General features: G+C 44.1%; 1 protein-coding gene across 1 annotated transcript in view; it reads right to left on the bottom strand.

Moving 5' to 3' along the window:
* Window positions 1-25,066, bottom strand: part of tacc2 (transforming, acidic coiled-coil containing protein 2) — a 41,969-nt gene that overhangs the window by 9,208 nt on the left and 7,695 nt on the right. The window contains exons 4-10 of the mRNA XM_044046297.1: window positions 18,771-24,857; window positions 17,123-17,677; window positions 13,532-13,783; window positions 4,018-4,136; window positions 2,269-3,655; window positions 838-895; window positions 188-395 (exon numbers count right to left, since the gene is read on the bottom strand). Coding sequence (XP_043902232.1) covers window positions 188-395; window positions 838-895; window positions 2,269-3,655; window positions 4,018-4,136; window positions 13,532-13,783; window positions 17,123-17,677; window positions 18,771-24,857 — 8,666 coding nt within the window. The remainder of the gene's footprint in view (window positions 1-187; window positions 396-837; window positions 896-2,268; window positions 3,656-4,017; window positions 4,137-13,531; window positions 13,784-17,122; window positions 17,678-18,770; window positions 24,858-25,066) is intronic.

Raw genomic sequence — 25,066 nt, 5'->3', positions numbered from 1 at the left:
GAGGTGAAAAATCAATAATGTTGCCAGATAAATAAGAGGCACACGAGGGACGATGCAAACATACACTTCAAGCTATGAGTTTCCTTCCAGCGCCACCTGTCTGTGATATGCTTTCATCCATGTGAGCTTTGGTTTGGATGCAGGTGGTTGGAGGCACAAATGGGAATCAAAGAGAGCAACGCCTCACCTAGAGTCTGATGTGGACGATTGCTCTCATTAATGAACGACGTGAGGTCAGACGGCTGAGGAAAGTCCTGCTGATCTGAGTCCAAATCTGCCTTCATGTCATGTAGGGATGCCCACTTATGGTTGGTGGAGGAGGCCAACTTCTCCTCATCTGTGGCATGGTCTTCCTGCAAGTGGAGGGAGGGAGGTTCATCTGTAGGCGTGGGATCCTGCAAAACAATCGATTATTAATCGATTACTAAATTAATCGACAACTATTTTGATAATAGATTCATCGGTTTGAAGCTTTTTTCATGATTAAGACAAGATTTTAATCATGATTTGAATATGTTCTTTATTTCTTTGCTCTGGATAACAAAGACATCATTAAAAGTCAATCATTTTGGTTTGGGGACAAAACAAGACATTTGAGAACATCATCATGTCCAGGTTTGACGAACACCGATCAAAATCTTTTAAGGTTTTCTGATATTTTATGGATCAAACGATTAATTGAAAAAATAATCGTCAGATTAATCGATTATGAAAATAATTGTTAGTTGCTGCTCTAAAAACAAGACAGACATATAAGACAGTGTCAAGAAGGGGGGGATTCAGGGAGAAACTATACATGGTGTCAAAGTGAAGAAAGAAGAAACATTATGTACACACCTGCGATTTATCAGACAGCAGTGATTTCTTTGGCGACCTCTTCACTCTGAAAGTATTACTTAAGAAAGAAAACATTATCAAAATCCAAAGTCACAGAGCAGCATACAGAGCAAAACTCTTTCCTAACTGTCTAACTCCAACACTGTATTTAACAATATCTCAAATATGTAAAGCCACAAATATTAAAATGTTAAACGGGTTGGGTACATCGAATAATAACATGAATCCTTACTGTAAACTATGAGTGACTGAAAGAGAAGAGGATTGAATCTATTTAGTAACTGAACAAATCCCCAACAGGAATGTGTTTAATGAAATCCTGTTTAAGTTAGTTTGGACACTGAAGCAAACTAGTAGATTAACTGTGAGTTGCAGCTATTTATGTTAACCTTATGCTCAGTTTTAAATTGTATAGGCCCCATAATGTTTAGATTCCCAATGAATGTGGGGTTAATTTATGGTAAAACACACATCTGATCGTCTATTAGTGTTTACATTTCCTGGTTGTGATATTAAATAATTGTTTTGGGAAATCATTGATAGTAGTAGGACAACAACCGAGACACAACACACCACTATAAATAAAACCTACTCAACTGTATGTGTGTTGTTTTGGTTATTTCAGCAATAGCCAACAGAGGACACAAGAGGGAGCAAGAGCGCCTCTTTTGTTACACACAGGCCTGTCAGTATCACAACGATATTTTTACCATTTTCAATGTAGAAATTCAATGTAACTTTTATTTTTATAAAGAAAACAACTGTTTTACTATGGTAACAACACAATAACACATAATCTTTCTGTTAAGGTTGCCTTTACAGTTTCTTAGTCCTTCAAAGACACTGCTACACTGACCTCTAGTGGCTGTTTGAGCCTTTGTCACTGCTGAGTCTGACCACACGTCTCCACATTTAAATGCTCTTTGTACATTTAAACGTATTTCAGCATTTACTGGGACAGTAGAACTATTCCGCTTTGATTGCCATGACTGTTTCAGTTTGAACCTGTGCAGATTATATTGTACTGTAGCCTACAGAATAAAAAAAAAACTGTACAATGGCAAATAGTTTCCTTGATTTAAAATAGGCAGATTAAACTGGATTGTTTGATAGTGGGTGCAGGGTAATGGGATGTTTCTGTTAATAGGGACAGTGGGGCGACATGCTGACTTGAAATAAGCCACATGGAATCAAGGTGGATGGTTGTGTTGCCCCTGTACTTACAACAGACAACATAGAGAGGACACACCCCTGGACTTCCTGTGACATATGAGAATACACAGACACAGGTGACAGAGAGACAGACAGAGGACACCGCATGGCACAGTAGACAAGTAGACCACATATACACAAACTAACACTGACAGAGATTCAAAAAGTGTGCACTTGCCCAGAGAGGTTCGAGGCTTTGGCGGCACTGTGTGAACTTACGATTTGATCGGAGTTTTCTTCTTCTTGGCAGGTTTGTTCTGATTTTGGTCCTCCAGTTCCCCAACATTGTCATTGTCATTTTCATTCTCATAGTCATTGGATGAAATTTCAAAGGAGGCAGAGGCCTTAGGAGGGGAGTTGCCCATCTTATTAGACGATTTGAACGGGTCTATGGAGTCGTCCACGTTACTGGGGTCAAAAGTATAAGACTGTCTGGACAATTCAGGAGAGTTTGTGATTCCTTTCTTCGAAGAAAATGGATTGAAATGTGGATCCTCCCATTTGTCAGGTTCAAAATTGTAGGACGCTTTAGGAGCGAGGATTTCATCCTCGTTGCCGTTGTGGGTCATTGGAGAGCTGTTGTCCAGCTGCTCTGTCTGTGCTGGAGTGGCCTTCTTCAGCCCCAGTTTTGGTTTCCTTAGAGGCATCTTGGCACCGGGCTTCTTGACCACTTTCTTGGGTGTGGGAGAGGCCTGGGGTACCGCCTCACTGCTCTCCTCAGAATAGTCAAACTCCAGCCTTACTGACTGACGTTTGGGGAGGATTGGCTGCTCTTCGAGGTCGGCGATTGGTTCATGAGGAGGAGAAGCTGGGGGACTGGGTTGTCGCGGGTCCACGGCAGGGACAGGGGAACTTTCTGCACGGGTAGTGATGGAGGCGCACACGTTACCTTTACGATCCAGAGTAGGAGAGTTGGCAATTTTACTACCTCCGGTCTTGAATGGGTCAATCTTGTCAAAATTATCTGGATCCCATTTATAGGAGGCACTAGGGGGGATGGGGGATTCGTCTGTGTCTGTTGCACAAGCAGGGAGAGGTGTCTCTTCTTGGCATAAGGGTAAGGCAGAAATGACAAGGCTTTCCTCTTGGCTGTTATGACTGGTCTCCTCCAGGAGAGGAGGTGGAGTTTCAACGCGACTCTTCCTGGTCCTTCGTAGAGTTCCTCCGGGGCTCGGAGTTGCAGATCCCCCTTTTGCTCCCTCCTGATCCTGCAGAGGCTTCTTGAGCTCTGGGGGGCTGCTGGATGAGGCTGTCTGTGGACTCTCCGGGTTGGAGTTTTGTCTGAGAAGAGGTTTCTTCTTCAAAGAGCCAGGGCGGACTTTCTTGGGCCTGTGGAGTGTGCCTGGAGTGCTCTCAGTGCCTAAACTGAAGGATTCGGAATGTGGTCGGAAACCTCCTGCTGTGCACCCGTCCAACAGAGCAGAGGTGTCTAGTTCTCCTCCCTGGAGGCTGAGGGAGCGAGTCAGTGTGTGATTTGCTGAATCTTTAGCAAACAGCTCAATGTTGTATGCGCCACTAGCTGCAATTGGCTTGTTCTCGTCAAAAGTGATGGATGTTAGTGGATCAACTGTCAAGTCAGATGCAGAATCACTGACTGAGGTGTCCTCTGAAAAAGAAGAGCCATACGGAGTTAAGGTTTGGTTCAGAAAATCTAGCATGGAGACTTCATTCAGTCCACTTACAGGGATGAATGTGCTATAAATAATTATGTCAATCTTTCAGTAGGATAGGAAGTCATGAATGACCACATGAGACAGAATGACACAACTGGTTGGTCAGCCTCCATTGTGTGCAGTGAAGATGCAGCTCGAGGCAAACAGAGCCAATTCTGAAACCCAGTTTCATCCACTAGATGGTGCAACACAACTTTATTTCCCCTGATCTTTTTTTTTTCTACCTTTGTGCACAGCATTCATGTAACATAGTATTACACTGAGCTAAGCATAAATCACATCAGGGAATACCTACCTCTCACTGCTCCTTTGTCATCAGATATCAGTTGCTGGATCTGAGGGTCTGTAATAGAAACAGCCTTGACTGGAGTTGTAGATTCCGGGGTCTCGAATGCTCCATCAGAATCTGAGCTCCTGCAAACAAAGACAAGGGCACACCAAGTCAAGGCTGCTGTTAATCAGAGTGAGATCACTTGAACTGCAATGACACAAGAATCAGGAATCAGGATCATTGGAATTGGAGTTTAATTAAGACATTTATCTCCCAAATAAAAAGGTGGAATATCATTATCTAAGAACATTTATAGTGTTCACACACAATCACACATTCACTATTTTTTGTGTACATACAGTACATCAAGTACTAGTTAATTTATACATTTGTAATGAACTTAAAGGGTGACAGATTACGGCAAATCTGAAAAAGAATGTACCTGAAAACGCACACAGATCAGATGATGTCACAAAGATGTCACAGCTATTAAACAGACAGCGGTTGACCGAGGAAAACATCCAGCCACAAACGGCAAAAATGTCTGATTTCTGCGTAACAACAGGCTGCAAATAATAATCTGTATTATCATCCTCAGCAAGACAACACTATGATCCATCCTTTAGCACCATGTACCCAGACACATTATCATAGCAAAGCTCAGCACACACCCTGAATACCTACGCTTAATCTGTCTGTCTGTCACCTCAACATCTTGTCCTGTCTCACCTCTGTCTGACCGTCTCCCCAGCAGACTTGATCATGCCGTCATGGCGGGAGCTCCAGGAGATACGCCGAAGGAGACCCAGAGCTGGATCTGAGTCCGGACTGTCCCCATCTCCTGCCCCTCCCAGCAGTGTATCCCAGCCCCAGCGAGCCCACTGCAGTGGAGACAGAGCCTGCCACGCACTCACTGCCATGGCTGCTGGCGAGCTAACACCTCTCTATACCGAAATGCTACTGCCTGACACACAGATAGACAACGTGTACTGCCTCGTCCCAAGATGATGAGTAACACGGGGGTAGAAACCTTTCACCTTCTTCTTTCTGCTTCCCTCTTTAGTCTAATTATCACCTCTCTTTGTGTCTAATCTACAGTGCTTTCCATGTGCTCCTCGTCTCCATCTGTATCCATCACAGTACATCTCCACTGCTTCCCTGTAGGAAATGAGACTAAATGAGACTGGCTGCAGAAGCCCACCTCCTGCATTCTGTATTTTCTTTCACTCTCTCAGCCTCACGCCCTCCCTCTCTTCCTCTCTCTCTCCCTCTCTTTCTGAGCCACTGTATCCACACAGAAGAAAAGGCAGTTTATCGTCCACCAGCTTGATCAAACCACCGCTATGTCGCAAAGATAATATCTTTCTTTTCTCCTGTACACCTGTACACAATCTTTTTAGGTATCCAAATATTGTGTGCAGGTATCACTGACACACAACAAAAAAAGAGTCTTATACAATGAGCAACTAAAATGGTCTTGAAAAAAACCAAACACCTCAAGCAAAATGCTGCCATTATTGTGTATTGCCACAGTTATTGATTGAACTTCTCTGGAAGGATTCTCTCGAGGCCCTGCTGGGGCCCATTCGCCATGTTAGGGGGGCTCTTTTCTCACATGCACACACAATATTCGGTTCACATAAAAGGTGATATAGCGGCAGACATCAATACAGTCAATGGAGCTGATGCAACAAAAATTTAGAGCTGCAAAAATAATGGCTGGTCATAAATATTTTTTGCTGTCATGGTCAATATGCCCACCATCCCTCGGGTCATATCACAACAGAGGTGGAGATTCTCCATAGCTGACAATAAAGCAGGAGACACACAGACTACTGTTAACTCTTAGGGGTACACATACATCTAAAAATAATGTTTATTACATATTTATATATTAGGTTTGCGACTTCCTCAGATGTAAGGATGTAAAACAATCTAGTTAGTTTCTCGGTGCTTTTGATATGAGATGGACAGTGTGTCCTAGCAGGATAAGACTGGTAAGACCAGCAGTGAAAAAAGGCTACACCAAACACACAAGACATTACATTACACAAGGAACCAATGAGCATTCTTACCAAATGTACTGTATGGACTATTAAAAACAACAACAATAATAATAATAATAATAATAATAACAACAAATTATAATAATTATATAATAACAACAACAACAACAACAACAACAACAATAATAATAATAATAATACAAAAATAAATATATAAACAAACAAATGTGTGGAAATAAAACTAAATGCAAAATGAATCCAACTGTCTGTAAACAGTTCTGATGTAAGCGAAACAAATGAGCAGCAAAAAAAATGCAGTTGCATTTTTAACCACAAACACTGTGTTGCTATGGTAACTGGAGGTTGCCCTTGCCATATGCCCCACTATGGAGGAAGACAAAAAAGGCTGGATGCACACAGCCCGAAACACACACACACACACACACACACACGCACACAACCGGTGTAAGCACAACGTATGATGTAAGCCACTCCTGCATCAGCCTCATTTCTGCTCGCATCTGCAGATCAGTCTGAATAAAAATGGAAATACAGTCGATGGGTTCTTTTTGGTGACGTTTAGAAACACCTAATGCTAAAACTGACAAATTGTTCACAGCTCATACGTTTTTACGTTGCGGACAAAACGAGCCGCATGAGCGTGAGCGTGAGCAGTGAATAGAAACAAAGGCGGCAGCAGCAGTTAATAACAGCCCCTCACCGACTGTGCACCATGAGGCAGGGAGACGCTGCAGCCAGACGTGCCTCTGCTCCAACCAAATACAAGTCAGCATGTAGCTCTCACAGGGCTAAAGGGAGAACCATTGCCAACCTCAGAGAATTGTGGGGAAACAACGCTTACACTGCCTGCACCACCACAACAGCACATTAAGATGCTGGCATTAAAAAGGAGGACATGTTTGATTGATTGGGGGGGTAACATCTGATGTCAGCACTGAGATGGGAAATGTGAGCGACATAAAGGGATTATAGCTGATGTGTATAAATGACAGCTGGCTGCTCAGTGATTAGACTCCGTGGATTAAGTGCGGCATGATTCCTACGTCGTCTCATGCCCGTCAGACACCTTAAAATACTGCCTGAACTCCATCTGTCATCTACCTCTCCTCCCTCTGTAGTATCTCTACGCTGGTAGCCATCCCATCCTTCTCTGCCAGTTTGGAGCTTTGATTATCAAGTAGATTTGTAAAATACTGTTTGCAATTTGGGTAATTAAAGATTGTGCTGACAAACATTAACTTAGGAGCCTGGTGTGGGAAAGGCTGTTGTCAGCATTAAGTGGTCTGTGTCATATGATTTCCATTAATTCATGTCTCTTTATGAGGCTAAATGTCTGTTTTGTTCTGTATTGTGTAATGAAGGGAAATAGTTTGTGGTTTGTATGATCTCCTTCAGTTTGGAGACGTAGAGACCAACAGAGGGAGCTCCTGTGCTTCTACCCTCCTGATTGTCTGGGCATTACATCATAACCACTGTGCACCCTGAGGAGCGCCACAACAGCCTATTATCCTTTTATAAGAGTTTTCCAATACAGATGTGATGTGGTCAGCCGGGAGCAGCATTATAGGGTTTGTAATTGGACAAAAGAACAGAACAGAGCTTTGTCTCGCCGCAAATGATCCTCAATCTCAGGAAATGAAATCTTAAGGAGAATCACTCTGCACATAACCACAACCTGAACAAAAGTGATGGCGCTTTATTTTCTCCATCTCTCGTCTCCCGCCAGACTGACATCTACATCCATCAGCGACTGAGGCCAGTGACACAGACAAAAGAGTATCAGACAAAGATAATCTCTGTGTGTAATACCTCATTGGGACTAATCTAAGACTCTGACTGGAAGCAGATGGCACATTAAACAACAACAACTCAGGTCTGTGAGTCTGAGCAGGAACAGAGCGGGGATTAAACGTCCAGTGTGTAAGATTTGATGCCATTTTGAATATCACAAAACGATAAAGTAACAGTGATTATTAATTAAAGGTCAGTCAAAACTCTCATTAGCCCACTTAAGAAAACACTTCAGAGTTCTACAGGGCTCAAAAGCTTCACAGTGTATTTTTGAAAGTGTTATGCAACAGAAAAAGTGAGTACTACGACACAGTGTGCACACCTGTGAGGAAAAAGCCATTAAATCAACGTCCCTGCCATGAGAATCCGCACTTTACTGGCATTTAAATTTACTATTCAGTCCTCTGAGGTCTGACTTTAGAGGCGCTTTGAGATGGAAAATGACTGCAAGATTCCATAAATCATTAACTTCTGCATTACACATGGCACATACACATGCATCCATCCTCCTTCCCGGGTCCTTTTTCCCCTGTGTCGTAGTGTGAGTAATGTGTCTGAGCTAAAAATAAAAACACAGCAAAGTGGAGCACTCTTGCTCCATTTCTCGCCCCTTTCTATCTTCTGCTCTCTCTCATTCTGTCAAATCCCCAGTTTTTCTTTTTCACGTCTTCACCTCTTTCCACCTTAGTCCACACATCATGTTCTATTTCAACAGCGTCACCAGTTCCTGCTTCCAGAGTGGCAGTCGCGTCCTCCTTTACATCACCCCACCAGCCTCCCAGAGGCATCTACTGTACTCATTGCCTAATTCTGATTCCCGCCGGCTCTCCTGAACATTGTTATATTTAATCCATTACATTTTTCCCCTGCATTTGAGGGAAACTGGTGCGCATGTGCCCGCGCATGTGCTCCAATTCACTCATCTTTATTTACATCACAAAACCAAACAAGGCGATGAAGTGCTCACGTTGGTTTTTTTTGGAGTGCAGAATGGCATGGCAGTGTACACACACACACACAAAGATGGAACAGAGGTAACAGACACGTGACAATGTTCCCCCTACAAGTCACATTCATGTTGCATGGGAAGCTATATTTAAGTCTATCGATGAATAAAACACGAGCTGAAGCTGCTCCTCAGACCTCCAGCTTTCATCTGTTACTCGATTTTCTCGATCACACCGCTGAACATTTGCAGGAACGCAAGTCAAGTCACACTCACATGTGCTCCTGAGAGGGACAGTGGCTCTGTCCTTGCTCCATGGACTCGTTGGCTCCCATCCTCGGCTAGCTATGCCTTTCCCCCCCGCCCCCCGGACTGCTCCTGCTCTCCAGCCACACACCAACATTCACTTGCTCCAAAAAAAAAGCTCCTTCTCCTTTTGCTCTGATCTTTGAAGAGGAGGCAGCCTGTGTCCGAGGAGGTGAACACTGGCTGAGTTAACAGCACTGCAGTGCAGAGGATGAGCGAGCCGTCTTTGCAGCTGTGGATGATTCAGGGCTCCCTCTTCACTTCATGCACAGCATCCTTTATCCACTGGTCCTCAAAATATACACAATGTTGCTGCACATGTCATCTGGAAGATGTAAACAAAGCAACGCCAACAGAGGATGAAATCGCCCGCGGCAAAATGTCAACAAAAGAAAAACATCCACAAGAAATGCAGCGAAACGATGATCCTGCTTTCTTGGTGTGTTGCTGGAGTGTCTGAGGTGCCTCCTCTCTGTTTGGTCTCTGATATCGCTGAGCCGTGTTGCTGCTCCAACTGCCTCCTCCCCCCTCTTCCCTCAACTCTCTCCCATGACAGCAGCCTTCTGTGCCTTTAAAAAGACAAGCAGCTTTTCTCTCTGCCACCTCTATGCCGGGGAGACAAACAATAGCAAACCTCAACAAACCACAGGGTTAAGCAGGAGCTTTCTCTTTCACCCCCCCGTCAGTCTCCGTCCTCCTGCCTTCCACAGTAATCACCTCTCGATTTTTGTCTTTGTCCCGCCAGTATTCCCCCCCCCCCATCCTGTGTTTTGCACAGTGAAAATGACATTTTCATGCCCCTGTTTTTTTCACAATGGAGGCTTCCAACACCCAGCGTGGCCAACCAGAGTGTAGCCCGAGGTAAACAATATAACCTGAGAAACTAGGAAGGTATGTTTGTGAACCTGTGTGTGAATCCTGACCCTGCTATGTTCAGTTTCAAGCCACTCTGGCAGCAGATGTTGAGAATTTTCATTATTGAACCAAAAAAAAAAAAAATCACACTTTTTAAATATTGGATTACATGAAAGACGATTTTTTTTCTCACAGTCAGAGACAAAGAGACTCGTTCATCCTGACATTGGTGGTCATCTAGTTTACCGGCACTCTCACCAAACTGCACCACTGACCAGAAGAGCACTAAAAATATTCTTTCTTTCGTCTTTAGTCGTCTGTGTGACACATTTGGAGGATGTTTTCCTGTGGGATGGAAATAAGAGCAGGAACTGGTTCCACAATATTCCCATTGATTGATGAGGAGCAACGAGACAGAGACTAGAAATATGAGAAGTATAAATCTATTGTGCACTCATGGGAAAGTGAGGAAGCCAAGGCCTCGCTACAATAGAAACTGCAGCCTGCAGCAGTGGAAGACGCTCAAACATGCTCTGTGCAGGGTTCGGGTGTCTCACTTGAGTCTGTAAGGACTTTAAAAAAAAGTGGACTGCACCGCATTATACACAGAAAAACTGTGTCAGTCCAAACTAACACTTTAATAAAATGGGGGGTGTTTGCATGTAAACATGAAGTCCATTAAGTGATGTATTGATGTGATTCTAGTCTCAGATGAGCCCATTGTTCGATGTTTCTCAGCCTGAGGGGACAAGTAAAACGCTGCCCACTCACAACTTCCAGCACAGGCCCCTGCTAAAGCAAAAATATTGATCGTTATCTCAGACTCAGGCTCCGAGACCATAGAAAGATGCATGTAGGGCAGCAAAGCATGTATGGTATTCTATTGAGTGACCAGTATAAACATCCTGTCTTTGTTACAGCAGCAAAGACTTGAAGAAAATGAAGAAATAAAACATTCTGCAACACCAGGCGCTGGAAGATAACGCTGTTGGTTGGTGTTTTTGAAAGATTCTGAAAGATTCGTAATGGCACTCGTGAAGAGGGTCGCTATGATCAATAAAGACTCTTTTAACGTATTTTAGCTAATATATTATATATTTGCATTTGTCAAATGTAAGTTAGATAACGTAATTGTAATTTAGAAAGAGGTTTTTGTAAAAAAAAAAAGAAGGTCATCCTACTGTGAAATTTGGGGTCTCAGATACAGTCTTGCAGATATCCCACAAAAAATGCATACAGACTCTTATCACATTTAGAACAGAGTAAAAAAGACACATTTTGAGAAATCCTGGACTTTTTACATGTTTCCTTAATCCTGAACATCTGCAGATTGGGCAGATTAAAAGCCCAGGGACTATTTCCTTTATCTGCAAAGAAAAAGCTACAAGGAATTGATAAAACAAGGCTATTTCTTCTCTTTGTATCGTTGAAGACAACGACAAAAGCACTTAGTGATAGAGTGATCAGGGTGCTTCAAAGAAACAAAAGTTTAGATATGCATCGACCCATTATCACAGCTGCAGATAAGCTCCGTGGCTGCGTAAGACAATGGAGAGAACACATTCATTACAATTACAGGTCAATGAGGAGGATAAACTACTTATACATTACAGCCTGTAAAATGTGGAGCTTTATATCAGGCTCACTTTAGAGTGAAGCGGTTTAGTATTTTTTTTTATGGGAATTCAAATCTAAAACAAATGAGTGAAGGAAGTCTTCACTTCACTCATCCCCCTCGTCAGGGATTGTCTTTAACAGCATTTTCTCATGGATGGAGGTCAGTTCAGCACTTTGTGTTGTCGACCTTTAGCCCCAATGAAGTATCAGTGAGCAAGATGATACTTTTCTAGCACGTCCGAGGAAGTCAGATTAGTGTTCTCTATCATATTGAGACTATCTCTTTACTCAGAGAACAACAGGTACAACGTGACCCACAGTATTCTGCTCTGACTTGAAGTAAATCAGCCTCAGAGGTTAAATACCTGGTTCTTCCCTCTCGTGAGTCAGAACTGAAGAAGTATTCAACTCAACTCAAGCAAGTCCAGTCGCCCACAGCTATCAACTGAAGAAGATTATGACCTGGATGACTGAGAACCTCCACCGATATTAAAAGTTAAAGTAATACATCCAAAATGATGTTTCTGAAATGTCATGTCACAGTTCTCCTTGTAAAATGGCTCTGAAATCACTTGAACATACATCTTAATAAGAAACCAGTTATGTATTGCAATGTGAATAGGATCCATATTTAATAATTCAACAAATTAAATAACTTCACTACAAAATGATGACATTCTAGACTGACTGAAAAGATGGAGGCTCCAATTCATGGTATTACAATATACATCACTGTATGTTAGTGAGTTTGACTGAATGTTTAATTCATTCATGAAAAATATTCACGCTTTTCCCAATTCACAGTTATCACAATAGTGAGGTCACTAAAAAATAATGAATAGGCAAACAGGACAATCTATGACGTCCAGTCAGAATAGCTAATCCAGATTACTGTGTTGCTACTTCACTTCCTTTCACTACTATTTCACAGTCAGAAGTCTAAATATTAGTTCTTTAATTACTGGTCTTACCTGAGCAAAGGGAGATTAGAGAGCCAAATACTATCAAGTCAAAGTCAATCATACACATTTCTGTATGGTTAAAATGCAATGTTACACTTGAATTTCACCAGTTCCAGTGGAGACACAGGCTGGGACAGAACTCTGCTGCACCCTCTGCTGGTCATACATAACACTGCATGGTAAAAGTGGCTGAGTCATTCAAGCCAAAAAGGAGTGGAATGTTTAGTGTATTAAGAGTGTGAAGAGTGAGAAGTATTGACATGTAAGCAGCATGGAAGTTATAAATAAAAATACTTTTGTGCTGAAACACATGTACAGTAGCAGGTGTTAATAATATTAATGTTAATGATAAATTATTATGATTTGACAAATTTAGTGCAGCCTTTCTATATTGATTATTAGCTGCAAGTATGTGATTTGGTTGGTTCTGAATTCCACTGCTGCATTAATGCTGCATGTGATCGAATGTCATAGTCATGTTAAACACATCTTTTTATAAGAACAATTTAACATTTAAAAACTACCTGTCTATCCCCAGCTGCACATTTCCACACATCAACTGTGTATCGGATTCTCCGTGTACCCCTCAAAGAGAGAAAACTGCAAATGTCTGGAGCTCTGCTAATTAACATGTATGAGATCATTGCAGGCGCCAGATGTTGATGTAACGCTGCAATCTGACCCGACCTGGGTTTGAAGGAAAACGGACATGGCTACTTCTCATCAAGGACGAGTGTACGGTCTTTACGGTCTTTACAAATCAAATACATAAGACAAAACAACACACATTCAAATCGCAGGTTCAGGAAGACCACATTCAGACCTGGTATTATCAGCTGTAATTTTGCTCTTTGCTCGATCTGTCATGACATTAGTGTATATTTGACTAAAGGGCGGGGAAGCCCAGATACAATAATCATAGTTCAGGAGACACATCCAGAACGCATTTGAATGCCAGGTGTGAACATCTGTACTTGGCAGTCTAGTCTAGTCTGAACGAGGCTGAAAAAAGAAAAACAAGTTCATGTTCATACCTTAAGGCAGGGAGGCGGGGTGCAGAAGCAGAGCAGGGGTCCTCCCACTGGTGAGCAGAAGGTGTGGGAGGGGAGGCAAGGACTGGAGGTGGAGGAGGAGGAAAGAGGGGGGATGCTGGAGGGGTTGGGGGACTTTCAGGTGTGAGCCTCTCTGGGGGTGTGGGAGGAGGTGTGGGGAACTCTGCACTGTCGTGGAGGAGAGGAGGGAGGGGTGGGTGGTGGTGTTCAGAAGCCTGCTCAGTGAGGGGGGGCCTGCAGGGGAGAGAGTGCAAAACATAAGCAAAAAAAACAAAAAAAAAAACAAGATAGCCAGTAGCCAAATCAAAGCAATTTGGAAAAAGATAATCTGTCTCAACCACAAGGAAAACCAACTAACTAAAATATAAATATAAGTCCACTTTGGTTCCCATGCTTGTTCTATTAGCTCTCAGCATTGAAGAAGCTTGTCTGAAGGTGTCTGACTCCGTCATCACCGGCCACCTGGTGGAATGGATTTGGCACCGATCCAGGCCAGACTTATCAGGAGTGGTAGACTCTCTAATCTGACAGGCAATGCTATGGACGCCCATGCAGCTGTTACCCACTTGAGGGCATGCCTTCTGTTTAGCTCTAAAAAACCCCGTAGCATTTTCTTCTTAACAGTGCTTCAACAATATACCTCCATCATCTAAAGCACATTCATCACAAAGTACACTCCTCATGCATCGAGTCAACTATGTGCTGAGCTGCACTTTCTAAGCTCCAGCTCATTTCAGACGGACACTGAGCTGTGTTATTCTTCACCTTCCTCCCCCGTAAACTCAGAACATAATAACATTTAATGAGGGCGTGTGCATTTCTTCGAGGCGCTACGAGTCACAATTTACACTTAACACAGTCCTGGTTTCTCGTGTTTTCGTTGCATTATTTGTATTCGCGACCGGACGGCTGCGTGAAGATGAAACATTCTGCGATATGACATCGTCAAAATGGTCCCATTCATCTGAGTGAGGCCAAAGCCATTATGTTACCATCTGTGGACACGCGGCAAAGAAATAGACACAACCAAGTCAAGCTGATGAACAAAAACAAGTTGAGAGAGAGAAGACAATTGGCAGAATATAAGATTACTGTGGACACTGTAGCTGTCTCCGTACTGCGTCGGTGGCTGTTACATGGAGATAATGTCAGTTGGCTCACTCAGGTGAACAGATGGAACTTACTCCCAGATATGATGTGTATGAACAAGCAGAGGCTTTATCACCAACACAGAAAGAATGGGACAACTTAGAGGGAGGACACATGCTCTTTTCTTCAGCAACACACTGTTGGAATAAACACCTGGAATCTGTCCGCTTCAGCTTCTCACTGTTGGTAACTGAGCTAAAGCAACTCATGGTCAGAAACCAAACCATATGAGATACTGTGGTGATTTTCAAACCTATGCTTCGATGAACGAGTGTTAAACAAACAAGAGTAACTTCCACACTCACTTTAGTGTAATCTACAGAAAACATGTGGAAGCAAAAGACAGAACGTCTAAGGCAGGCTGTTAAACGATAAACAAAACAAGGTGATGATACAGAGAAATGCTTTCTTCTTTTCGTAACGATGGGAGGACAGTTTCTGCCAGCAGCTGGGTGTGTGCATTTGCACATTCGGGAACAGTTTGTAAATATTACAACCACACGCATCGTAAATAATTTGCTGATTTGTTTCTGCAACTACTGTGATCAAGTTGGTAAAGTCTAAAGTCTGGTGTGGTCGAATAATGACAGGCAAAAAATACAATCAAATCTAATTCCCATGTGCTGGCAACGCTTATGGAACTGTAATTGCCATGGCAACTAGACTATTTACAGTTCAATGTGGGCTTAAGCGTGGGCGACAGCCAGCACTTCCACCAGAAACATGAATGGGAAAAATACTACATACATACCAAGCTGAACAGTCACCACAATCATTTCCATATACTGTATGTAATAGAGAGAGTTGGGTAATGGGCTTTTAAACTGAAAATAATTGATTTAATTACATTTAAAACGTCAACATTCTTTTAAAAAAAACACTCACAGACGGTAGATAAATATTACATGATTTCACTCCGACAGACAGTCAGACGGAAGAGAGACGCACAGCATGCTCTAACCTGTCACATTTTTTAAGTACACATCATTTTTGCAACTTTGTTCCGTGTTTTCCGCCATCGGCCCCTTTCATCTTTCCATTTGTCCCTCCCTTTCACCCATCTGGTGAGGTTAGAAGAGGCAGACAATAATAATTAGCACCAGTTACCTACGTACAGACCATCTGCTGTATCCGCCTAAGTGGTCTTAAACACAACAAAGTCCTGCTACACATACAGTAGCTACGTCTTTCCAACTCACCCAGACTCCAACCATGGACGACTCCATCATTTACCTGCAGATGTAGCTACAGTCAGGGATGGTGAAGTGATTTTTAATCCAAAACACCAAGAGTGGAGTTACTGAAGGTCCAAGTGTCTTTCCTCTCTGACGCTGTCATACATACATACACACACGCACACACACACACACACACACACTCTCGCGCTGCAACACATGCTCTGATCTCTGGCTTTTGTTCCACTCTGTCTGGTCTGTGCAAATGACTTCAGTGGAGCTGAGTGCCTGCCCAAATTCCTCCCACTACAGGCTTCAGTTCACAAAGCCGGACAGACTGAGCAGAACTGACAGCTAGGACGGCCTCTGGGGGGGCGGAGAAAAAAACAACACATGTACAAACACACACACACACACACACACACACACATCATGCATTCACATTTCTGTCTCTGCCACATATATGCAAGTGTAACTTTATCTATCGATGAACTGTATAGTGGAAATAGCAGTGTCACTCCTCCAACCCCCTACACTGAACACACCTCGTCCCAGCAGCCGTGGTGATGGGACAAGTGCTGTGACTGACAGGCAGCAAGTGCTACTCATGTGCTCATGGCATGTGGGGAGTCTGCTGGACAAACGGCAAGAGAAACTTGCTGTGTTTGTAAAAAAGAAAACAAAAAAAACACATTACATACACAGAGAACACACAAAGAAGCTTTTCAGTAAAAGAACAGCACACAGTATGTGAAGGGTTATTTAAGCTAGACCTGTTAAAATGCTTAAACAAATACTGAAAACCCACATAGAGGCCACACTGAACTGTTTACAAAGTGCATTTAAATGAGGTCAGAGCATAAAGGGTTTGCTGCCATGACGTCAACCAGTTCAAATCTGTGCGATGTCTTCTCACTCTCAACAATCTACCAGACACCCAGTGTCTGAGGGACAAGTACAAATCCAATGTTTTAAATGTGTGTCAGAAAGGGCAACTTGATGTTTTAGGAAAATGGTAAAATGCTATAATCCTTAGATTTTACCCCTTTACTTGGATCGAATGAGGATTAACAGGATTCAGAGACTCCATTATTAAGATACAGCAACTTTCGCCACACACTGACTCAAGACTCAAACCATGCTTGCCTTTGTCATTCTATCCTGACCCTGAAAACAACATTTCCAACTGAAAGAATAAAGAAAAATGTTGATAATTATTACACATGAATCAGATTTGAAAGACACTCACCTGCTGTTCTGCAGCTCCTCATCAGGATCCTGGACTGCCTGTGTCACTGCAGGTTCTTCTGCTAGATCTTTGAATGGCTCCTCAGGTGGGATCTCGGCAGATTTTTCCACTAGGTTCTTTGGCAGTTCATTGATCAGCTTCTTCTTTGGTTCAAGGGGTTCTAGTGTCACCTTTGTTGGTTCCCAGTCTTCATTTGTTGTTGAATCTGGGAGCTCTGTTGTACTTTTTGCTGGTTCTAGGAGCTCAACCGCCTCTACTATCTTTACTGAAGACGTGAATGGCACCGCTTTGGATTCTCTAAGGCCTTCTGAGTGCTCCTCTTCTTTCTTGGGTGATTCTTCCTTTGTGCTCTGTGTTGGTTCTGGGCTTTCCACAAACTTCTTTAAAGGCTGAGGAAGACAATCTGGCTTTTTTAGCAAATTTCTAGGCGGTGGCTCAGTCGTCTTTTCTGCTGCCGGCTCAGGTGGTGGGATCTCCTTCTGTGTCAGAGGAGCAGCAACCTCCTCAGATTGAGTGAGAAACGCAAATTGAGGAGACTCCAGAGAAGGGAAAGCTCTGAAAAAACAATACAAGAGGAGGGGGAGTGTTGTGGTTTAGTTTACAAGATGTGCACAAAGAATGACTATCAAATCACAGTTTTGTGTGTGTGTGTGTGTGTGTGTGTGTGTGTGTGTGTGCAGATACGGGCATGTTTGTGTTGCTGTTGTTGCATTCAGACTCATTCAGACCCTGGAGAGCAGAGACAATGTCACAGCTGATGTCATCCTTTGAATATAAAAAGCCGCAGTACGTCCATTAGACATCAGCAGGCAAAGTCATCTGACCCGAGTGCACGTCGATACAAAGTGCATCTCTGTGTTTACCACCTCATTCATATTCATTGTCCCACTGCTCTCTGCATATTGAAGTCCAGTGTTACAGGACTGCTTTAAAAAACATTACATTAAACGTGCAGTTTGTAACAATTAGGATGTTTCATTGGAAGAAATTGAAGAAATTACCCATAAGCATAAAATATAATATGTTTTGGTTTTATAGCCTTATAATAAGCCTTTTTATACATTAGGCAAGAGCCTTGCTTTTCACAGGCAGCCATCTTGGCCCCGTGGACGCGCAATTCACAAATGAAGAAAAATTGCTTGGTCCACAAAAAACCCAGAGCATAAACCGAATGATAATGTTGAGGACATGGCAGTGGCTGTAGGAGATCAGAAAGAGTGTTTACATCATGTGAGGACCATGTAATGGGAAAGGGAGGGGTGAGCGGAGGAGTCCTTTGTTTATTGCAATCTGCAGTCTCACTATTACATGTCACCAATTCTTTGCCAAAACTACTATTTTAAATAAACACTCCATAGATGTACAACTCACGGAATTATTACTAAAAACTTAAGATATCCATCTCAACAAATATGTATCCTTATTCTGGAGTACTGCGCCTTAAACGCACAAAAACAAAAAGCCTATGCGAGTGCCTTTCTCTGTGTGATATACTTGAGCAGATGATATGTGACAGTCCGCTCTGTGAAACACATGAACAGTAGGGGGCATGAAGACCTTGTGGTGTCGTGTATGTGCACTCTTCTACACTTGAACTCTTGAGGGATCATGTCATATGATAATTACAGACACATGCTCTTATGTTTACCTTTGCGTCTCCTCTGCATCGTCCCAACAGGACGCAGCTTCCTTTAATGCATTTATCCAGTTTGTTTCTGGTTCTTGGGCTGTTAGTGCGGCCTCTGGACTTTCTGACACATTAGCAGCCTCTGCGTCGACAGACGGTTGCACATCAGGAGAAACACACAGAGGCACTTCATTATGGGATTTCCCTTCACAGTGCGAAGGAGAGTCACTTGTATTGTCCACGATGTCATCCCTGGGTTTTGACAGCGACACCTGATTGTGTGGCTTCTCAGATTGGGCAGGGGTTGTGAGAGAGAGCGAATCCAAATCTTCTAGGCCCAGTGACTTTTCCTTGGAGAAAGCAATGCTCCCCTCAGAATGACAAACAGTCGTCTCTGTGCTGCTGTGTGACACGCCACTTTCCCAGTGGTCTGTTGCTTCGAGTATCGCAGAGCCACTGTCTTTAGCACTCAGACTTTGATTTATGGCCCCTTGTTTTTCTGCTGTCTCATTGTTTATCGCTTTTATTTCACTTTGTCCACTCCCCTGGGTGCTAGATTTTTCTTTGTCCATGGCTGTTTTATCTTCCCCCATGAGCGCCTCCACATCAGTGCCTTTTATGGCTGTTTGTACTCCTGGGCTGCTTTGTGTTGCTGGGGTTTTATTGGGGCTTTGGAGCTCGTCAGACTTGCATACCGCGTTCAAAATTTCACACTCCTCCCTACTGTTGCTTTTCACAGCCACTGCAGTGTTACGATTGTTTTCCGCAGTTTCTGGTGGCTCAACATGATCATGCAGGACGCTGAATATTTTTGTTAGAATTTCAGCCTGGTTTGCACTTGGAATAGCTTCTGCATGAATGTCGGGACTGTCTGCGTTGACCTTTGATGGAGTCGAGATTGGGAAAGGTGAAGTCTCATGCTCCTGTGATGCCGACTCAACAGATACAGCAGTGTTCATCGTGGTCTCAGATTTTTCATGCTGGTCTTGACATGGAGCTGATAGATTGCTTTGTTGCTGACCTTTAGCAGCCACATCATTCAAAAACTCAGCGCCTGGTATTAATTCAGCATCTGAACCAACTGTCCTTAACTCAGCGCTTTCATTCGTGCCTATACCTATATTGGAGCAAGTTATTGTTCTCATTTCCTCAGCTGGGGCATTTGTCTCTTCCTCATTTACATCATTGCCAGTGTAAGATGTGACAGAAAGCCCTTGTACAGCTTCTTGTGCTCTGTCTCCTTTTTCTTTTCCCTTTTCTTCCACTTGTCCATCACCTCTGCTGGTGTCATGCATCAAGCCATCCTTACCTACTGACTGACACAAACTCCCAACAGAGTTATCTCTCTTTTCTGCTGCCTCTGGAACCAGTGCTTGGATCTGCCTGTCCTGACAGGTAATCTTTTCTACCCCGACTAAACAGGCACCCGACAACTCTTCTGTGAGGTGTCTGGATTCCTGCTGCTGCTGGTGGTTCTCTTGTTGCTGAGCAAAACTGTTTGGATTTGGTGATTGGCCAAGTGTTTCACTCAGACCTGGTGCTGTGTCTCCGTCAGAGCTCCATTCCAGTGTTGCTGCCGAAGTTTGGTGCAATGCTTGAATGGAATCAGTCTCAGGGTTTAGCATGTCTTCTGACAACCCTACAGGTCTATCAGGAAATAAGGAAGAAGCCTCTGCAAAAGCACTTTCCTTTAATTCTTCCACTCTTATATCACTTATTGGTGCATCATTGTTTTCTACTTCATGATTACATTGGTGCTGCACGTCTCCATTACTCTGTTGCTGTGCTGTAATTGCCTTTTCTGTCTGCAGTTCGCTGTTATATACCTTTTCCTTCAGATTATCTGTTGCTGCTTCACCACTTTGTTTCTCATTTTCTTCCGACTGCGTGGAGGTCCACTCTCCAGTACTCGGTTTGTCTTTAATGTCATCATAAACCTTGTTGGTAGGCAGGTCAGAGCTGAGTGTGCAGCCAATATTCATGATGCCGTCCCCAACGGGTGCTTCAATAAAAACAGGTTTAACGGCAACAGGGTCTGACTCAGTTTGAGATAGAGAGAGTACACTGTCTGCGTCATCATTTGCTTGTTCACCCACCACAACATCAGACCATTTTTTCTCTTGTGATAATGGCGCATTTACATCATTGATTGCATTATTCTGAAGCTCAGTATCCGATTCCGCACATCTATACTTCACTTTTGAAGAGGTCTCATCTGCTTTAACACCAACGGGCCCCAGATCCTGTGCTACAGACATTTGTGTCACTTTCTTGCTTTTGTTTCTGTTCGCCTCTCCAGAGACCTCCTCAGTGAAGTCACAATCAGCGCTGCCCTGCTCCGTGTCTCCAAGAGGATAGATGTCACAGTCCGTAATGAACTCCAAGTGACTCAGCATCGGGCCAGGCGGCGGGAGTTTACCGGCAGATTGCTCGATAACAGGAATTGACAGGTCAGAGACTCTCACGTCTGAAGTCACAGACTCCCCATTTGCCAGATCAACAGAGGGGATTGTGGATTGAGACCCTTCGTCTGCTTCTGTGGGATCTGAAGTAACTAATCCACAAGGAGATGTAGGATCTAACTGGGTAGGAAGCTGGTAAGTGGCATCACTAGGCTGTGACTGGAGAGAGGTTGTGCAGGTTAAAGTGACTGTTTCAGGCTCTGAACTGGTGTCAACAGGCAACTGAGTGGTGACATTACTTAAAGGTTTGCAGGAAACAGGATCGTGATCAGCTATCAACACAGAACATGAAGAGGCTGGCTGTTGAGTAACTTCTCTTTCTTCCAGAACACGAGAAGTACTACTCAGTAAAGGTGATTCCTCAGGCTTGGCTACATCTCTACACTCTGCCTGGATCTTCATCTCCTTTACCAACACATGCCCATCTGTTACAGGATCGGCCTTAAAGATGGAACTTCCTGTTGTTTGTAAACAGTCAAAACATTCTTCATTACCTGTCTGATTCTTCTGAGTAGGGCATGGAAGCTGTTTTGTGCAGGCCTCTGACACCGACTGTAAATCCACAGTATTTGTCACTGAAATCTCGTTACCTGATTGATCTTTGGCAATATTGTCCTCGGTAGCTTTGGTCTCCAAATCTCCTTTGTCCGACTGGGAATCTTTCTGTGTCTTGGGTAAATCAGCTGAGCTCTGTGTTGCTGATTCATTGCCGGCAGGCGCTTTATTCGCGGGGATCTCTGATCTCTTCGAGCTGAGGAAATCTGGGAAGATGTAGCTGGCCTCAACAACAGGATAATATAAACTCTCATGTGTGGTCAGCGGAGGCAATGAGGCACAGTCCAATGGCGAAACCGATATGTTCCTAAGAGCCACAGTGGAATTGTCCCCTTCTTTCACATTATCTGCAAAATGAACTCTGTGGTTACCTGCACTGGTGCCACACACGTTCACAGCCACTCCAGACATCGCAGTATTGCTCTGGGACTTAAATGCAGTTTCGGTTGTCCTGGCCTCGGTTGTGCTACTTTCAGGCTGAACCTGTTGATCGCTGCTTGTTTGCTGCTCGACTTGGGTGTGTTGCGAAGTAGTGAGAGGCTGAGGTTCAACTACAGGGGGGAAGACGTGGCAGTTGTTTCCTTCTTTCTCAATGGCCGACGACTCCTCACAAGTGTGTCCCACGGGAAGTGCTTCCTCTGAAATCAAATTCTGTATGGATTCAGCCCTTATGCCTCCACTTGCACTGGTGGAGCTCTGCTCAGAGTGAGTGGAGAGAGGTAAAATTGCTGCGCCATGCTGCTCCTGGCAGAGGTTAGAGAGACAGTCCTGCTCAGTGCAGATGCTCTCAGTGATGGAAGCAATCGGCTCACTCCAGCCCTGTGACTTCAGCTGTGACTCTGCAACATTGGTGGGCGGATACGTCTCCGTCTCAGCTGATGACACCCCACGAGCATAGCCTTCTGGCTGGCTGAATGAATTGTGCTCTCTTGTCAGCCCTCCTTTCTCTTCTACAGCCTCTCTTCCTCCTCCCTCTCCTGCTCCCTCCAATCCCACAGCGCTGCGAGTCTGGCGATCAGAACCAGTGAGTAGCCCGAGGGGAGAAGTATTGATGAATGCTTCTAAGCGGAGTGACTCCTTTTCTCTGTCACCCTCTTCCACTGGTAAAATATCTGTGTCTGCACTGTGAATATTGGTCTCCCCTCTCCCTCTAATTTCAGCCTCAGTTGAATTGTGTGGCATTTCGCTGCAGCTTTCCTCAGACGCCGCCTGTCCCTCTTTGGTCGAGAAGGCAAGTGAGCATTTTCCCTCGGAACAGATTAATGAGAGCTGAGAGGGGCTGCCCAGGAGCCGCTCTCTCTGTTCATCTGCAGAACCGAGGCACTTTTCTCTTCCTCCCAGATCTTTCTCCCTTACTGATTCCACACGCTCTGTCGCTGCTACACTGGCTTCGCTCACCAGCAAATTATGCCTCACGCTTTCTCCCTTCTCGCTGCTTTCTATCACTTCTGGTATCGTGGGTGTTGTCAGTGGCAACGCAGCAACCACCACTGAAGCCTCTTCCAGGGCACTTGCCACACATCTCTCTCCCACACAAGTTTGGCTATTGGTGAGTGGGCTCCATTTCTCCTGAGTGGCTATCGTTGCATCTGTGGTGGTAACTATAGCCTCTTGTATTTGTGCATCGGATCTCTTATCAGCAGAAGTGAGTGGATGGATAACTGTAGTTTGGACATGTGTCACGGGTGTATTTTGGTTGTTGATGACATCTCCGGTTACATGTTGCCTCCACTGTGTGTTCTTATCCAGGCTGTGAGTCATGCCACATGGGGCATCGGTCCCGTCGTGGTTATCTGACTGATGAGGCCACTGTGAAAGCGTCTGGGTGGATGCAGGTGAAGAGTCAGTAAGCTGATCTTGCCTGCCATGTGTGGATGAGAGTGGGGGGCTGGGCTTTCCTGCGGGACTCAGCTGTTGCTTGTAATCGAACCCATTATCAGGCTGTTCCCCACAAATCACTGTCTGAGTGTCTGCCTGTGACATTGATTGTACACTCGACTCTGATTCGGCATTTATGCCTGAATTAATGAACGACTGAGCCTGTAAATCATTGTCAGATTGTACCGCTGTCTTTTCTTTCAGCTCAGTCTCCACATGTTTCTCCGTCTTTTTCTTTTTCCTTTGTCTCTTTTTGTCTTTCTTTTTTGCCTCTTTGTTCTGTGCTGCCTGTCGGTCACTTGCTTTGGACAGATTCTCCTCTGTGTGCTCGTGTGCTCCTGCTTGTGCCACTGACTGCAACCCGAACAAGACGTCTTTATCACTTAAAGGAATACCACTGCCTCCAAATATATCAACGGAATCATCTTTACTTTCAGATTGAAGGCTGCAAACATCAATGCTGCACTCATCACTATTCTTTTCTTTCTCTGTATGTGCTGCCTCTGTTATTGCCTGTGTTCCTTTGTCCCGTATCACTTCAAGACAATCAAGACTGGGATTTTCCTCTACTGCTGCTTTAGAATCATCATGCTCCTCTCTAGGACTGTCTCTCTGCTGTGTAAAAACATCGTTATGTATTTCCTTCGTTGAATCTGTTTTTGCTGCCGTTTTTAATTGTGCACTTGGGAGTGTTTGCTTCTGCTCATTCACCTCTGTTTCTATTTCTAGTTTAATCTCTGTACATTTATCTGGGATTCTTGCTGCTTCTTTTTCATTCTTCGTCTCTGCTGCTCCCGGACTGTCCCCCTCGGTACCCAGTATGTAATTTCTGAAACTAAACACAAGTAAATCCTTTTGACTGTTTGCTGCCTCACTCTTTCCGTGTGTATCCTCGTTTCCATGGTCTCCGTTGCTATGTCCTGGCTGGACTACAATTGGAGGCAGTGATGATGATTCACTGGACTTAACTATCACGTCTCCGGTTTTCTTCCCTTCATTACGGAGCTTTTCATGTGTGATGCTGGCGTGCTCCACAGAGGGAAGTATGCCCAGTGAGGCCATTTGCTCCTCACATTCCTTCAATGCCTCCTGCAGCTCCCAGTCTATAAGCACAGATGAAGGGGGGCTCGGGGACCGGACGACCAGGTGAGGCGTGGCAGTGGACTGGAGTGAAGGCAGAGCATCTGTGGGAACTGGGTCGCTGTCATGAAGCCTGAGACGAGGGTGGGTGACGGAGAGAAGGAGTTGTCAGGCAGACAGCTGCTCATTCCACGATGCCACAGTGCAATGCTATTGGCAGACGAGAAGCCCATGCCCAGCCACTGCACACACGACTGCCCTCACAGCCCTATTCTGAGATGTGCATTCCCCTAAAAAGTGGCCTAATACCAGCTGTTGCTAAGCATAGAGTTATTAAATATC

The sequence above is a fragment of the Solea senegalensis genome, linkage group LG15, assembly GCF_019176455.1.
Source record: "Solea senegalensis isolate Sse05_10M linkage group LG15, IFAPA_SoseM_1, whole genome shotgun sequence".
NCBI lineage: Eukaryota > Metazoa > Chordata > Actinopteri > Pleuronectiformes > Soleidae > Solea > Solea senegalensis.
Note: the sequence above shows the minus strand (reverse complement) of the source record. Positions and strands in the feature narration are given on the sequence as shown.